This window comes from Zingiber officinale, chromosome 3A, assembly GCF_018446385.1.
Source record: "Zingiber officinale cultivar Zhangliang chromosome 3A, Zo_v1.1, whole genome shotgun sequence".
NCBI classification, from domain to species: Eukaryota; Viridiplantae; Streptophyta; class Magnoliopsida; order Zingiberales; family Zingiberaceae; genus Zingiber; species Zingiber officinale.
In genome coordinates this window covers 140463352-140476797 of record NC_055990.1, presented here as the reverse complement: position 1 = coordinate 140476797, position 13446 = coordinate 140463352, and the positions used below count along the sequence as shown (strand labels likewise).

General features: G+C 36.8%; 1 protein-coding gene across 1 annotated transcript; it reads left to right on the top strand.

Annotated features, from left to right (window-relative positions):
* Positions 1-8608: 8608 nt before the first annotated feature.
* On the top strand, positions 8609-13113 carry LOC122052548 (beta carbonic anhydrase 5, chloroplastic-like). Its single transcript, XM_042614125.1, has 9 exons — positions 8609-8880; positions 8972-9039; positions 10352-10495; positions 10576-10624; positions 10873-10986; positions 11115-11168; positions 11271-11353; positions 11438-11543; positions 12669-13113. The coding sequence occupies exons 1-9, from the start codon at positions 8773-8775 to the stop codon at positions 12864-12866; spliced, it is 924 nt and encodes a 307-aa protein (XP_042470059.1). The 5' UTR covers positions 8609-8772; the 3' UTR covers positions 12867-13113.
* Positions 13114-13446: the final 333 nt, after the last annotated feature.

Genomic DNA, 13446 nt, shown 5'->3' with positions numbered 1-13446 from the left:
ATTCCAGCTGTTGAAGTTGCTCTGTATTTACATGAGCTACTTCTTGTTCATCTTGAACTTCTTCTTCCTAATGAATACTTATATTTGAAATATCATTAGATAATTGTGTGACATTATTTACCTCATCTGGTTCTGTGTAGTCATAGACTTCATACCATGTTCCTTCAGGCATTCCTTGTGGTATCCTGTCCAAAAATTCCTCAATAACTGTATCTTGAGAAAGAGTAGGATTATACCAGCCATTTGCTAAGGGCAGTTGTGCTTCTATTTGTTCATCATGTTGCACAACCTGTTTCCAATAAGCTTCTGATTCTTCATCAGTACTTCCCCATTGTGCCTCCTGGTCTTGTGGTGCCTGGGCTGGGTAATCCATTTCTTGTTCCTGGAGTCCAAGAAAGTACGACTCAGGTTCTTCTTCTTCTTCTTCAGTTTGTACTTCTTCGGTTTGTGCCAAGTCATTAGGATCAAATTTTGGATCTTCTTCCCAGGGAGTATCTTCCCAGATGCTTGGGAAGACCGCTTCATTATTGTCTTCATCATCTTCATCTCCCCATGATGGTTTGATTGCTAGAATAAAAGGTGCTATTGGTGGAGCTGCATAATTCACATAAAAATTATATTTTCCACTAGGTTCCCCTAGCGTATCCCATCTATCATTTGAGTCTGGAAGGCCATATTCATCAATGAAACTTGTAAAGACACCCGCAAATTCTTCTTCTTGTATATCTTCAATGTCTTTTTCATTATAATTACTTGGCCTAGGATTTCCTGTGGAACGATATCCTGTAAAGGCCAAAGATATAGATCCATCCATTAATGTTGTGGTCCTCACAGCTTGTGGATTTCTTATTTGAGAGACTGTAGGTGGTTGTAAGATCCATCTCATGCCTTGTAATTCTGCAGTTGTTCTTGGTGTGGCCGGGATGACATTTATACCTGTACTTGCGAGGTAATCTACCACATTTTGAATATTATATCTAAACCCTGCATGGCTAGTATTTGTCAATCGCCCAATTAATCCTCTTGCAATTAGAAGATTACTTTATGTAGAATTCCAATTTTCATAGCCATGCGTTTGTATAGCAAGTTCAATATGATGGAAAAAGTCTTCAACACTTATTAATAAATTTGGAGCAATATAAACTAATTGAGTACCTTCTGATAAATCAATCTCCATGGTACCAATTATTGATTTGTCATCGTTCCACCTTGTATCCCTTAATACTACTAAGGCATTTGTTCCTGCATTTCTTTTGTGCAAAGCATGTATGCGAATCATAACTAATCCCAGGTGAATTAGTTGCATACCTTCCCGCCTTAGTATGGAATAACTTTTTGGATTGATTAATGATAGATTTTGTTGTCCTTCTGTTACCAAAATCCTAGTTTCTAAATAGTGTTGATAAACCCTATGCCTTGGTTCTGACCAATGAGTAGTGTATAATGTTTCTGTAGGTACTAAGGATGCTCTTCGTTGTTGAGATAATTCCAGCTCAGCTTCTGGATTAAGTTGACTTTCCAGAGTTCTATTATTTCTTCTTCGCCCAGTAAGTCTTCGCTGTGCCTCATATCTTAGTCTTGACATTTGCCTGTAATTCCGTATTTGGTCTTCCTGAGATGATACTACTTGCTGAGTAGCTTCGCTTGTTGTTTCAGTAATATTAGGTCATCTGATGTTCGCCATCAACTTCTTTCTTGCTTAGCTTCTCTCTTCCTTCCTTTAATATCTTCAAAGGATCTTTATAGACAAAGAAAGGTTCAGGATTTTTGACTTTTGTTCTTCCAAGATTCAGTCCTTCAAGCTGTTTTGCAAGATCTGCAACCTGACTATTAGTATCAGTAGGTTTTTTTAGAATTAAATCAAGCTTAGCATTAATAGACAGTAATAACACAATGATAGTATTATTCTGTCTATTTATGTCTTTTACTCCAGCTTCTTTGATAGAAATAAAACCGATAGCAGGACTACTGATAACTTCTGTTTCTTCAAGCGCTTCCAAGTATTCTTTTGAAGTAGAATGTGGAGGTAAATTCATACACATTGTCTTTTGATATCCCTTACTACTTCCTCAACCTGCTTGACTTATTGCTGAAGATTTTCTTGTATTTGTAGTGCTTGTTCTTCAATCAGTCGTGGTTGCTTTGTGATTTCAACCACCAGATCTCTTATGTCTCTGGCTGTAAGAGGTTTATATACTAACAGTTCCTTCTGTAATTCTAATACAGCCTTCTGTAATCTTTGTTAATTCATTCAAAGATTTTGTTACTTCAAGATAATTCTCATGTATTAAACTTAATAACACATGATATTCACTTCTGGATACTTTTGACTATAAAATAAGACGATTGTAGATGATGTCTATATTATGAGATATGTCTTTGAGTTTTACCTCAGTTTCAAGATTCAGGTACTCAAGATTAGCAGTTTTCGAGTTCTGATACCAATTCTTTATTTCCTGTTCAAACCTTTCAGACATAATTCATACAAGATTATAAATTAGCCATACCAACTATGATACCTTTTTCCAGGTCTTACTTTTGTTTTCAAACAATAACGACATTACTAGAGCCTATCATAGTGTCATAGTTATTTATAATCTTATATCAATTATATTTTCTTAAGATGAGAACAGATAATAAAAAGATTAGTTCATACCTCTAAACGCATAACCAGAGTACCTGCAAGGAAAACTTAGCCAGACATAGCTCTGATACCAAATAACATAACACACACTTAAATTTCAAAGTTCCAAAGCACACAAGCACACTTGATATTACTCACAAGATGAGAATTTTACAATGAACTGATGATGACTCAGGATCGTCTTAAGTATAGGCTTATAGAAGCACTGGAACTCGAGCCTGTGGCTCGAATAATATACGCCCGGCTGATCGGCCCGGGGTGTTCGACATAGAGCGTGTGGCTCGGATAATATACGCCCGGCCGATCGGCACGGGGGTCCTCGATCGAGGAACTAGGGAAGATCATATGACTGAAATAGAAAAGATAATGCAAAAAACTAACCGAGGTCATGAGGATGGTAGAATCTTTCGGCGTCGTCCATCTTCACGTTCCAGGTCAGGTGCATTCCCACAGACGGCGCCAATTTGATCTTGTCGGGAAGCTGAGAAGACGGAACTGCCGGAGCGACGTGTTTGGGATGTTGACCGCATCTCCATGCCCCGGATGGTGAGCTGTCTTCTGTGTTGACCCAGACATCAGAAGTCCTCCTTTGGTCAACCATACCTGTATCCAGTGACCGGGTTACCCCGGTCCCTGGTACCTCGATGCTCTAGGTGAGTCCCACGAACATATGAGCAATCATATAACAGTAGAGCAATGAAATACGTAACAAATACGAGAACGTACCCTGGCCCCGGGGGGGGGGGCGCCCTCGGATGGATTAGCGAACTGGTTGCTGTTGGTTAGTCTTAGGAAAACGTACTGGTTCTGGTTCCACTGTACAAAATTTTTTGTACAAGTGTCTTAAATAACCTATTGTGTTCTTTAGAAGTTAAATTAGGAATCGTAGACGGAATTTAACATCATTGATTCCAAATTTAACTTATCTGTTCTTAATGATTTAGATTTGAATCGCAAGCGGAACTTAACACTATTGATTCAATCTACCTAAGTTATTAATTCCATAAATATTAATTTCCAAAATTGGCTTCTAGGACTGCATGGCGAGGCACATGGCCTTCTTGGATATGGGAGCAACCACCACCGCCTAGGCAAAGCCTTTTAAGAAAAGCTAATATTTATTTCCTTAAATAACTCTAGGTTAACCAAAAAGAACAATCGAATCACAAATTCGAAAAAGAAAAAAACACAAAATCAAAAAATAAATTCGATAAACTAGATCTAATTGCCTCTTATATTTAGAATTCATACAAAGAAAAATAACTAGTATGATGCGGAAGAAAAATACTAGTTATACCTTCTCTTTGTAAGCTAATGACCTCGAGATCTTCTGCCGTATTCCTTGCCTCACCTTGGACGTCGTGTGGGCGACGATCCTCCAAGATGAACACCATCCAAAAGAGTCCTTCCTCTTCCTCTAAGATTCGGCCACCACCACCACCAAGGAGAAGAGAGCAAAGGGAAAGGGAGAAGGGAGAGGGCAGGCCACCAAGAGGTCTCCAAGCAAGAGAATAAGAGTTGTGTCTCATGAAGCTCCCTCACCCTTTCTTTTATATTACTTGCCCAAGGCAAATAAGGAAAAACCTTTTACAAAAAATAAAATCATTCAAGAGTTTTTCCTTTTCCTTTTTTATTTTTCCTTTTCTTTCCTCTTGATTGAATCAATCACCAATCAATGGTTGAGATCAATCCTATTTAGTTTAGGATTAAGCTTGGCCAGCCCCTAGCTTGGGCACCAAGCAAGGTGGTCGACCACCATATTTAGGAAAGAAATAATAATTTTTTATAAAATTTTACAAGAGAAAAAAACTCTTATAAAATTTTACAAGCTCTCTTTCCTAAAGTAAGAGTTAAAAAAGGAAAGTTTATAAAAATTAAAACCATGTTTTCAATTTAAAAACTCTCTTATAAAATTTCCTTTTTTAACATGATGATAGAAAATTTAAATTTTAAAACTTATCTCCTTTTTTTTCTTAAACCATGAGGATGGTTAAAAAAGGAAAGTTTTAAAACTTTTAAAACTCTCTATTAAAACATGTGGCCTAATTCAAATAAGGAAAGTTTTAAAAATTAAAATCTCTCTTTTAAAACTTGTAGTTTTCTACAAAGAGAAGATTTTAAAAATTCAAAACACCCCTCCTATTTGAATTAATCTTGGTCGGCCCCTTCAAGCTTGGTCACCAAGCAATGGGGTCGGCCCCCATAAGAGGATGTGGTCGGTCATTGCTTGGTCACCAAGCAATGGTCCGGCCCCCTTCTTGGACGCCAAGAAGAGCCTTACATTTGAATGGACTTGAGGCTATAATGAGGCTACGACAGGGACCTAGATGAGAAATTGGTTTTGGCCTTCCGATGAGCTTGAGTATCCCGTGTTCGCCCCGAACACACAACTCAAGTTCATCGATAATAACTCATTCCACTAGAGAGTTATTATCGCACTACCGCACCAATCCCAAATTACATTATGGGATCCTTCTTATCATGAGTGTGTTAGTCTCCCTGTGTTTAAGATTACGAATGCCCACTAATTAAGTAAATTACTGACAACTCACTTAATTAATATCTAGCACCAAGAGTAGTACCACTCAACTTCATTGTCATGTCGGACTAGGTCCACCTGCAGGGTTTAACATGACAATCCTTATGAGCTCCTCTTGGGGACATTCTCAACCTAGATAACTAGGACACAGATTCATTTTATAATCAACAACACACACTATAAGTAATATCATTTCCCAACTTATTGGGCATATTGATTTATCGAGCTAAATCTCACCCTTTGATAAGTCAAAGAAATAAATATTAAATATATGTGCTTGTTATTATATTAGGATTAAAAACATACACTTCCATAATAACTAAGGTCTAGTTCTTTTACTAAGTCAGTACAAAAAGAACATACCTAAATGGTCCTACTCAATACACTTTAAGTGTATCAGTGTAATTTATTAGTCAAGATAAATTAATACTTAATTACACTACGACTATTCTGATGGTTTGTTCCTTTCCATCTTAGTCATGAGCAACTTGTTTATAATTTTTAGAGAACCGACAACATGATCTTCTGAATGTGACATCACACTCCATGTTATCTACTATATAAATTAATTGAACAATTACATTTAACAAATAAATGTAGATATTGACCAATGTGATTCTTTTATTTCAACTAATAAATGTTTACAAAAGTTAGACTTTTAGTATACACTCTAACAGTTGCGGTGCTGACCGAGTCGGTGTGATCCGGAAAGGTGGGTGAATGCGGGTCAGCCGAGTCTGAAGCCGGTGATACAAAATCCGGTGCAGCATGGATCCACAAGGCGGCGGGCAATCCAAAATATGTCCCCGGCTCGCAGGCCGGAATACAACACACACTCACGGCTTATAGGTCGGTTGGTGAAAACACCCCACAATTATAATAGTAATACAAAAGGTGGAACGCAACGGTGCGCTGGCCGGAAACGCAACAGATGCCTGGAAACACCGCGGTGGATCGGATCTGTGCCGAAAGCGGTGGAGACAGAATGTACAACCGTCGGGGTCGACTGTTGGGACGACGGAGTCGACTATAGGACCGCCGGAAGAGGCAGCAGCCACTGGGAGAGGTGGCGGCGAACACTGTAGGCGGCGACACCCACCATAGGCGGCGCCAGACACGGGAAGAGGCAGCGGCGGCTGCGATAGCCGCTGAAGACGGCGCAGGCCGCTGGACGTAACGACGACGGCCGCAGGAAGCCGCGACTGTGCTCCTGGGCGATGCCGGCGTGGAGAAGGGAGAGAGGAGAAGGGAGGCGACGCCTGGAGTGACTGCGTGCATGAGACGGAGGCATTGCTAGCGAGGAAGCTATCGACGTCGGGCTGTGGACGCTATGACAGAGAGATGGCGGCCATGGTGGCATCGGTCTGGAGCGACCTGGAGGGGAGCTGCCGATATGCCGACGATCTCAAGCAGAGGTGGCCACTACTGCTACACCAGGTGGCGGCGGCGGCAGACCAGAACCCGAAGATGAGAGAAAAAAAAAACCCATTGGGTTTGTGAAGAGTGCCCTTTATAGCACTAAAACCCTTAATGTGCCAAAAGGCGCAAATGCCCTCCTCCATTTCCTTAATTCCTCCCAAGTCTCATAATACATCCGCATCAATTACTATTTACAATTACTGTTCACTTATTACTATTCACAATCACCGTTTAAGATCACTATTTATAAATCATTGCTCACATCTAAAAAACACGACTCTTTGACACAAACTATTTACTTTTATGAATCACGTAAAAATTGGAGATAAGCATCTCAGTTGTGGAAATGCGGTGCTGACGACAAGTCGAACACCATATCATCCTTGTAACAATGTTACTGACACTGGATAAAATAATGATTATCCTACAGGTTAACAAAAAGAGTGAATTGAGGAGAAAGCAAGAAGAGAAATCTCAAAAAAAAAAAAACTTTTATTAAAAATAAAAGATAATTCCTCACTATTTAAATAGAACTCTTATATATATCATAACATGAGATTCAAATAAAAGAAAAAAAATTATAATTAATATATCTTAATTCTAATCCTAGAAAAAAAAGAAATAGATCTCTTATTATAAAATAAAAATATAAATAATTAATAGATCTTAACAGCATATCCAATTATAGCTTTTTACAAGTTTTTTTTTTCTTCTGCTGATGTGGCAAGGAAAAATTAGGAGCTGGGTTCGATTTTTTGAATTCCCAATCTCTATCTTCGTTTTTTAACAGATCGCCACAAAAAACCTTCCTTTACCATAAAATTGTTGGAGATGTCCTAATTCCAATCGTATGTAGGTTTTTGAATTTGATACAGTGATGATAGATAAAATTTAATTTGAGTCTCGAGTTAAAAATTATAATTATTTAAAATTTGGAAAGTTATTGATTTAGCCTCTTTTATATATCTTACGTTATACACCCGTATACATCTTTAAAAAAATTTAGTTTGAATTTTTTTATAATATTATAATTTAATTCATAAATTGAAAGGTAAAATTTTATTGAGGAAGAAGAAAATGGGACCTCGTCGTACGTCCGTATCTAAAAAAAAATACATTTATATATAAAAATAAATAAAAAAGTGATGTCATATGTGGATACCTTGTTAGGGAAGATCGGATTTCCTTTGATCCATAATATAATTACGGTTGAAACATAATTATGATTCGATCATAATTAATTATGATCTCTCTTTGAGTTCATTTTCTCATCCAGATTATAATTTAGATTGAGATGGATGATTGAAGACCGTCTGGAGATCGCATCCGTTCGATGTCTGACAGTCCGACCACTCACTCATCATTGATGATCTCCGGAAGATCTATTTCAATTTAAACTACAACGTGAATGAGAATGAGAATATGAATTCAAAAATATATATATAATTAATTATCCTTAAATTATGATTACGATTTAATCATAATTATAATTAATTATAATTAAATTATGATTATGACCTAATCATAATTATATTATGAATTATTCCATGACCCACGTACAGGAGATCAGAGGATCCTCTCCTACCAGGGACAGATGTCCACGTGGAATATATAAAAGAGGGGTTGGTTGTTTATTAAAAACTGTTTATTTTCTAAAAAAATTAATTATGGTATTTTTTGAAAATATCTTATGATACCATCTTTGGACCGCATACTTTTCGCCCTCAATCATAACGAAAAGCATTCTATCCCATCAATCCGATAATCTCGGTGTCATGAGTTAAACCGCAAATCATTAAATAATAATAATAATAATAATCAACGTGGCCACCGTATATAAACATATAAGCGGATGGTTAATCTACTGTTAGCTTAGTTCCATAAGATACATCTTGACCGTTTATATTAAATAAACGATCTGGATTAAAAAAATCGCACCGCATGGGAGGGAGATTTGCCGGTAGCATAGTTTAACTCTATGAGTTGAGTCGCACGAGTTTGAAATAAAGACATTGTCGGCGCCGATTGTTTCAAAAGCTACAAGTTGAGTTCGTCTCTCGATTTCTTCGCCACCTTGGCGACGGTGCTTCTTCTGCCTTCTCTTTAAATTTGTTTTCTTCCGCCTCCTGGCCGATTGCGATCGCCTCTGAACCCTAGGGCCGATCCTATCATGGTTTCGTTGATTCGCGCTTCCTTCGACTTTTCGGCCTTGGATCCTTTGTCTTGCGAGGCTTCCTTTCGGTTATCTGAATCCAGGAAGGGATCCCGGGCAGTAAAGGTGAGCCCTTTTGGCTCTTTTACTTGGTAATTCTTATGTTTGGTAGTTCATTTGTTGTTTTGTTTTGAAATTTGTGTGGGTTTCTATTTAGATCAGTGGCTCGCACCTGACTTTGGGTCGACGGAGCAATGCACGCCTCAGAATTGTGGGTTCTGTCGAGTAAGTTCCCTTATTGTTCGACTATTTCAGGGATTTGAATAATGCGAGATAAATTTGGAGGGTTTTATTGAGGAATCAGGCTTTGGGTGATTACTTGGATTAAGTTTCAAATAGACAATTGTCCCTCGTGTGGAAGTGTCGCTTTTTAGCTGATTTAGTCGTTTATTTTTAATTTTTGCTTTTACCTATCTTTTTAGCACACCTTAACGTTATGACTTAGCTAGATTTTTTGTTAGGTCCTCTATGTTGCTTACGAAATCTGGTTCTTTTGGGGTTATAGTCGATGGACATTTCTTAATTTGATCTCTACTGCAGAATTGGACACAAAAGTTTCCTTTCATCCAGCTCCTCATGGAAAAAATAATCTAATAAGGCATTTATTAATATTGAATTTATTATATAGGAAGATGTATGTACGGGATACACAGATAGAATGTTTCTATTATGCATCGGAATCTAAATAGTAGAGGTGGTAATTAGATTGATGCCTGTTCTTGTTATGTTTTTTTGTGTAGATACCTTACACATTTTGATTATATGCCTTTTGAACTCAAAACACGTTGATTAAACTGTCTATCTTCTCTTGGACTTATTTTGCATTTCTGTTTATCTTGTCTATTAATTGTTCAGTCTACATGTGTTCTTTGTTTGAATGTGTTCTATTTACTATGACATGTTTATTCTTTGTTCTCTTTCATTGCAGATCATTTTAGACAATTTTTTTTGAATTACACACTGAATCTGACTATGAGCACATGTGATTACATATTTTCTCCAAACATTTTTTTTTAAAACTATGATGGACCATTTAAGGGTACATGGACAATAAGTACAATACTATTATCTATGTTTCCTGACTTTGAATATTGGATGCAATATCATGAAGTTGAATTATATATATGTTTTGAAAAAAAAAGAAGATAGTCGATGATAAAAAAAATAAGATAATTTTAGGATGAAGTTTCAAACTCTGAAAAATACTGTAATCACCTAGGGAAAATTACAGCTGATAACTAATAGATAAGTGCTTAAATATTTATGTTTTCTATCACCATGTATGATCCACAGGTATATATATATATATATATATATATATAGAGAGAGAGAGAGAGAGAGAGAGAGAGAGATTGGTCATGAGCGAAATGCATCTTCCACTCCTTTAGCAATAGACAAGCACAAATACCTATACAGTAAAGCTACTTAACTATCGTTCACCTAGTTTGTTTTGTTCGTTAAATATATGCATGTTGCCTGATGCTTGCTCATTCATTTATTTTAATGAATCATTTGACGTGCTCTCATCTTATTTCAGGGAAAAGCACACTTCTATTAGAAAAGCTTCTAAAGAATCTCTCAGATTTATTAGAGAACATAAGGGCAGTGAAAAACTTATTGGATCAGATCCATTTGAAGAATTGGAATTTAGATTCAAGAGTTTCAAACAGAAAAATTACACGTAATTGAAATTTTACTTGGACCTAGTTTTTCAAACTAATTATTTGGTTTGCATATCTAACAATATTATACAATGAACAGGGAGAACCTCATTCATTATCAAAAACTCTCTGAGCTGCAATCACCCAAGGTGCTCTGACAACCACGATTATCCTTAAATAACATTTTCGCTTCAGTTGAAGCATTTCACTTTATTTTGTTTTTACTTTCATCCTAGTTCCCACATGCATAGTTGGTGGAAATTTTCCTCTAGTATATGCTGCTTTGATCTTAGACCATCTTTCACAAACCATGGATTTTATTCATTGAACTCTTGTAATTCCTCTAGCAACTTCTAAAATTTTTTAGCGTAAGTTATCAACTTAGTTACCTGTGCAGTTCATGGTAATTGCTTGTGCGGACTCGAGAGTTTGCCCTTCAAACATATTGGGATTTCAACCTGGTGAAGCATTTACAGTCAGAAACGTGGCAAACTTAGTTCCTCCGTTTCAGGTGAGTAATTCATATGATCTTCCATGTACATAAATTGTCTCTAGCTACATTTCAAATAGCTTTATCAATGATTTTTGGGAATTCCTTAATCCATCATATTTTCCTAATCCATCATATTTTTCTTGCAGCATGGGGTTTCAGAAACTAGTGCAGCACTTGAGTTTGCTGTCAACTCTCTCAAGGCAAGTCAATTGATAAAGCAGGCTCACATTTCAAGTGAACTATATAGCATATTTGCACTGCTAGTGATTCATTTTGAGCTGAAAAATGTTTTGGTTCAGTAGGTTGCTAATATATTGGTCGTAGGCCACAGTCGTTGTGGAGGCATTCAGGCTCTTATGAAAATGAAAGAAGATGTCAATTCAAGGTAGTCATAATTTTAGGTACTCTTTGTTTTTGTATTATATTTCCTATTACAAATGAGACTCATTTTCCTATTCAATTTGTACAGAAGCTTTATCAACGAGTGGGTGTCCATTGGAAAAAGTGCAAGGCTAAGCACAAAAGCTGCCGCAGGAAATATGAGCTTTGAAGTCCAGTGCAGACATTGTGAGAAGGTTGTTATCCTACCCTCATCGATTATGGTTCACTTTGATCTATATATGGCTTTCTTAGCATGCAACTTCTATGATTGTATCTTCCTCTCCATTAAGATTCACGATTCAAATAGGAAAAGAACACATTCTGATTCCAAAAACTATTGGGATTTGTTACATTCTTTGGCTTCCCTATACGTACACTGTCATTCTTTCGTTTGGAGTACAAGTGTCTCTCATTCCATTCAATGAAGTTAAAACAGTTCTAACATCATTTGGTCAAATCTACTGCCTCAAATTTCCATTGGTGCCATTTTATCTTAACACTTCCAGAATTGAATGTGTGCAGCATTGTGCTAGATCCATTTCAAAAAGGTCCCTCTCAGTCTCTTTTCAATTACAGTTGAAATGAAAGTCGCTCCATAACTCAACTTTGCTCAATTTTGTTTTGGGCAAAACAATCTGCCTATCGATCAAGTTGAATTCAACATAAAAATAAGAACCAATGTCAGAGGGATTTCTTTGCCTGGGATTAAGACAAGATTCCTGGATTGGATAGGAAGTTTAATTGATGATCATTTTTATTTGGCCTTTGTGATTGAAATCTCCATTTAGATTTAAATCTAGCGATGATAGATATGGATTAATCTCCACTAGAAGTTTATGCGGTAGAATCTTCATCTAAATGGTAGATTAACATAAACACAGAAGACAAGCAATTTCACATAGTTTGGAATATGCCTTCTATAGACAAAATCCAAATCTGTATGATATATCAAAAATATACTAAAAATCAAACAAATTGTTATCCACGAGACCTTCCAATTTTCTTTAGATTCCTCTCCTAAAACCTTACTTCCCTAAGAAGAAAACTTTCTTCTTTACAAGCCTTTTGGTTTCATAAAGCATCCAAATGCACTCCAGGGTATCTCCTATCATGCAAAATTATTGGAACCATTAGAAAAAAAAGAAGCTTATTGGTCAAAATATATGTTCGATTTAACTTGTACAAACATACATTTCTATATTTGAAAAACTGCATTTCTCTAGACTGCATTTTCTTGATATAAACACAGGCAGTACAGGGTGTCATGTCTTAAAGCCAAGCTTTTAACTCAACTAACTTGTTCGATTTCTTAATTTCAGGAATCCATCAATGGATCACTGCTTAACTTGCTGAGCTACCCATGGATCGAGCAGAGAGTTAGTGAAGGGATCCTCTCTCTTCATGGTGGCTACTATGACTTCAGCAACTGCACCTTTGAGAAATGGACTCTCGTGTACCGAGAAGGATTGGAGGGTGGCAGCAAATATGCCATAAAAAATCCCTCTTTCTGGTCCTAAACATAAATTGCAAGGCGAGGAATGAAGCTTTGGAGCCTCCTTAATATTGTCGATTATAGCTCCCTTTAGTTATACAAAGCCATAATGTATAGATAATAAAGCTATGTGGCTTCATCCACTGATACGTTTTAAAGTTATTTACAACTTAGGAAAAGTGCATTGCGTTGGCGAGGTTTGATTTGCTTAGTGAGATGTTAATAAAGATGTGTCTATATAATAATGACTGAAAATTTTGAAAAGTCTTGTTTGGTTTAGACTCTCTTTGTATATACAAATTAAATATTGCAATAATTCATGTGATTAAAATATGCTCATTCTTTCTCTCCTCCGGTGGAGTCGTTGGACACAATGCCAACGAACACTTCGAGGCGTTGCTTGCTTTCTTCCTCCACTGGCAGATCAAATGATTATGTTTCGATCAGCTGTAGCACTTTCACTTCTTGTCAAAGAAGACCCCAAATGCAAATGAAAAGGATGATCAAGCAACGGCAAAAGGGGCATTGTAGATGGACATTGTTTATGTTTTTCTTGTTTTTGATAATTTATATATTCAGTTTTTCGATCGATTAGTCTCGGAGAT

Coding starts and splice junctions, on each gene's coding strand:
- LOC122052548 (XM_042614125.1), top strand. CDS start 8,773: ATGGTTTCGTTGATTCGCGCTTCCTTCGACTTTTCGGCCTTGGATCCT. Junction 10,496..10,575: donor TTCAAACAGAAAAATTACAC/GTAATTGAAATT, acceptor TACAATGAACAG/GGAGAACCTCATTCATTATC. Junction 11,544..12,668: donor AGTGCAGACATTGTGAGAAG/GTTGTTATCCTA, acceptor TCTTAATTTCAG/GAATCCATCAATGGATCACT.